This window comes from Pyrus communis, chromosome 4 (assembly GCF_963583255.1).
Source record: "Pyrus communis chromosome 4, drPyrComm1.1, whole genome shotgun sequence".
Lineage (NCBI taxonomy): Eukaryota > Viridiplantae > Streptophyta > Magnoliopsida > Rosales > Rosaceae > Pyrus > Pyrus communis.
Window position 1 is genome coordinate 28,537,913 of NC_084806.1, and position 4,489 is coordinate 28,542,401.

At 41.9% G+C, this 4,489-nt stretch overlaps 1 protein-coding gene across 1 annotated transcript; it reads right to left on the minus strand.

The window, feature by feature from the left end:
* Nucleotides 1–646: 646 nt before the first annotated feature.
* Nucleotides 647–2,145, minus strand: LOC137730611 (uncharacterized). Its single transcript, XM_068469595.1, has one exon. The coding sequence runs from the start codon at nt 2,120–2,122 to the stop codon at nt 647–649; it is 1,476 nt and encodes a 491-aa protein (XP_068325696.1). The 5' UTR covers nt 2,123–2,145.
* Between the last annotated feature and the right edge of the window lie 2,344 nt (nt 2,146–4,489).

Below are 4,489 nucleotides of genomic sequence, written 5' to 3' on the forward strand. Positions count from 1 at the left end.
GATTATTTTGGATAAAAAGCCATAAAAGAAAGACTATTATAATGATGATGATACATCTAGATAACATCACAACTCATGTTCTAATTACACAAAGGAAAGCTTTCTGACCCAACAACCACAAGGAAAGAAGGGAAGCCAACGGTAATAAAGACACGGCTAACGCACATTCAGGTGCGTTAATTTGACCAAAACAAATAAAAGTTGGACTCATATGATGCGACACCTAGAAGTTAGGCTCATGTCATTTCTCAAAGTTGTCACAGTTTTTTACTGTTTGTCAAGCTTTTAGTAATAGCTACATAAACAACAGCACCGCTTGTTCTATGGATGTTGCTTCTTTTTCTTGTAGTAAATATAAACAAGAAAATAAATTTAAAATGACAAGTGGCAGATCGTCATGGTATATGGGGTCTTCCTCTCTAATTCATTGCATTTTAAATTCAAACCTTCTCCTCTACTTAGTAAAAAGAAAGGGCAAATGATGATTTGAGAAAGTCAGTAATAGCTCCATGTATATAAAAATAATTAAGAAGCTGATCAAATCTTTAATATACCATGTAAAAACAATAGAAAGTTCCTATGAAAATTTAATTTGTAATAAGAATATAGGTATAAAAAAAAAAAAAAAAATCTATAGTCTAATTAATCAAGGGTAAGCACAAAATGTTTCATTTTTTATACAAAGAAACAACCTCTCGTATGCTAATGCCATCTTTCTTGCCGTAAACATAGAATTAGCATATTCCCGGCAAGCTTTTCCCCTTTGGGCTGCCCTCTTTGGCCCTTCACTCACAGCCAACTCCAAAGCCTCCAACAAAGATTCGACGTTCGGAGAAAACATGAAGCCAAACTCATCATCCACAACAATAGTACCTTTTATGCTCGGAAACCTCGACGCCATCACCGGCTTCCCACTCATCATTGCCTCCATCAGAGTAAGATCGAGACCCTGCGGTCTAAGCGTTGGATTCACAAAAATGTCGATGCCGTTATAAAATGCATGTAATTTAGATGGACTCATAGATCCAAGAACTAGCACTTGAGGCCCCAAATCCTTGTACCTTCCCTCCCATGGTCCTGAACCGGCTACGATCAAATACACGTTAGGGTTCTTATCTATAAGCTTTGAGAATGCTTCGTATAGTATAGGATGGCCTTTGTCTTTCACTAATCTTCCGGCCACTCCCAATACCAAACTAGCATTTTTCGGTATGCCAATTGCAGACCTAAACTCTTGGCCTAGGTTATCATCCACACCAAAGTCCGCTTCGTCAACACCGTTGACAATCACATGCACTCTTTTGTCTGGTATTTGGTAGACATCCCTTAGCATCTCCCCACAACTATCACTTATAGCAACATGATGGGCATAGTTATGGAAGAATCTTATCTCGTTCAACACTTTTGGGACAACCCCTTGGATGCTTTGGTTGAAAGATGGGGAGATAGGCTCGTTCGGCTTGCGTGTTAAATCTTGGAAGATGTCCGAGTGTAAGCTTTCAAGGGCGATCCCATGCCATGACACTGCAAGGTTCGGTAGGTTTCGCGCTAGCCAATGAGGTAGCGCGACGCTTTCGGAGTGAACCACGTCGAATTGTTCACGTTGGTTTTCTTCCAAAAACTGCTCCCATGCCTTGTTGTAACGCCATCGCCCTGGCTCGCCCTCGTGGAAGTGAATGTAGGGCGATGATGGGCTCGGACTTCCTTGTTGGTTGTCGAGTTTGATCAGCTCCTTGGGCAGGACTGGGGAGGTGAACACATGGACTTGATGGCCGAGGAGGGAAAGTGTCGTGTGGAGAGTGTGGGCGTGGCGTTCCATGCCCCCCGGGATGGTGCCAATAGGCCACTTTCTTGAGAAGACGGCGATTCTGAGGGCGGTGGGTCGAGAACGGTCTTGAACTAAGGGAAGGCGGTTCCAGGCGAACTGAGCGGCAAGGAGATTGCCGGACCAGCTTGGGCTGGGATGGGTGGAAAAGGAAGTGGTACAGAGAGAGGTGGTGGTGGTGGTGTGGAGGAGAAAAAGGGCGGGGATGGTGAAGAGGACGATGAAGAAGAGGGTGGTGCAAAGATTTGATTGGGAAGAGGAAACCATAAGTTTCTTGGGTTTGTGGTTGGAGGCCATTTGGTTGGGGAATTGAAAAGGAAAAGGGTGTTGAGTTATGATGTATGTTTGTATTGTTTTGAAATTTTATAAAATTGTATGGCTGGCTATGTGAGAAAGTGGGGAGGTGCCCACGCACTGAAGCAAGTGCGTCTCGTTTGAAATTTCTTTGAGTGCGTTACTCACGCCCCTTTTCTGAAAAAAGGAATTTTCATGTGCCACATGCATGAATATTGTGACTTGTTTAAGGGTTTATTGATGTATTTTCAATGATTTGTTATAGCCCTTGACGACTCGTGCGTTGTCATATAGTCATTACAAATATATTTAAACACACTGGAAATTCTCTATCATTCCCGTTAGAAGCCTCACTTACGGTTAAATTGATGAGATTTGGTGTATATGGGGTGTATTTGATTGACGAAGTAGGAACTTATTAAATTAGGCCGTCAGTTGATGAGACTTGGTGCTATAGGGGGTGTATTTGATTGACGAAGTAGGAACTTTTTAAATTAGGCCCAACAAAAACGGCATATATTTCTAGTTTAGAACAATTTATCTAAAACTGATTCACTATAATTATAATATTTTGGTCTAATAATATATATATATAAAAAAACTTACATATAAATTGTATTATTCAACTGAAATGAAATCTTGTAGTCAACATGTTCCTCGTAAGTCCTTAAGATATCAGAGTCCATAACTCTATATATGTGTTAGTTTCGTTGTGTCTGACTCGGAAGACTTTAAGTAGACGCATCTACATGTGGATTTTGACTTAGAGGAACCGTCACATAACACTAAGCCAGGTTTTTGGGCGATTTGTGAGGCATGTATTTGATTCGAATACTCATACACATTGGACTTTCTTTTCCATTTTGTTAATTAATCATGTTAGTCAACCATGCATGTGATTCGCAAGGCTCTTATGCAATTGTTCGTTCACAACTAGTAAGTGAAAGGTCTTAGGTTTGATTCTAGTTAAAGATAAATTTAAGCAGAAATTAGGTTCTCATCCCTCTTTTTGATACTCCATTGATTAAAACTGACACACCCTGACTGAGATCAGGGCATGCTGGCCGTCACGTGGAAGTGACGTAACCATGTGCACAGTGTGGAAGCTAATAAAATAACAATAAAAGTACGAATAAATAAAAACCAACTATACACAACGTAAGAACAGACATGTGCAAGCGTAAGTGTGGAAACAAAGTTCAGAGCACGAAGACCTAATGCAGTCCGGAAGAAACAACACTACATAAACACACCCAAAGGTGGTCCTACATTGGTGATAATCTGTCAGATCTGCCGGGGAAATCCTCTGGGGAACCACCAAAAGTGCTAGCCAACTAGAACCTGCACACAAGTTGGAACCACCTAAAGTGGTCTGTATGACAGGATTGGATGTATAATAAGTACGCTCGAGTGCTACGATCACGTGAAGGCTGGGCGAATAATCGCGGGTCACCTACGAGTCGGAACCACTTAAAGTGGTCTGTACGACAGGACTGTGCACCTAACTTGGATCCAAGATGAGCGTGTGGTGTGGGAGGTGAACATCACGTGAAGGACTGTGCCCAACTCTGGGCGGGAGCACTAACACCGGGGGTGCAGGTTATGAGCTCTCTATGCATCTCAAATCGCTACTGAACATACGCATAAACCATACTCACCTGGCACTTACTTGTGCGCCCGCAGCACCAACATACAAATATATATATGCTACTAATAATGCATAAACAAATGGCAAACATAATGCATGGCATGTAAATGTATAAACTTTTCCATTCACTTTCTAGGAAAAACGTAAGTATATAGGTATATACGGAAAACCAAAAGTCCACTCACTAGTATGTAGAAGGGTCGTAACCCCCTTGCCTCGAGTGACCATGCTCGTCCTCGGGATAAGTCTCACCTATATGCGAAACAACTATAAAAACGTTAATTTTAAAGCACATAACCAACCTTATGAAATAACTTCTCATACAATGCTCAAATTGGGTGTATGAATACACCAACGTGATCTACTCAACCTCAGGAACATCCCCATATTTTTAGAAAAATTTTCCGCCGCCGCACGCACCGGCCAAGGCACGGCCACACGCACCGCCCACGTGCAAGCACGTGCCTGGCACACTGACGGCGTCAGTTAACGCCGTCAGGAATATTTCATTAAATCTAACTGATGTTATTAACGCCGTTAGGAATATTCCGTTCAAACTGACGGAATATTCCGTCATCTTCTCCGGCCAAACTCCGGCGCCGTCGCCTGTGCCGGAAAACCGGGAAATTTTTAAAACCTTGTATCTCACTCGTTTTTCAACCAAATTTCACAAAATTGGTACCAAAATGAAGCTTACAACAAGAGGAACAAATCCATACCAC

Excerpts from the sequence above, each read along its gene's own strand:
- LOC137730611 (XM_068469595.1), bottom strand. The coding sequence starts at position 2,122 with ATGGCCTCCAACCACAAACCCAAGAAACTTATGGTTTCCTCTTCCCAA.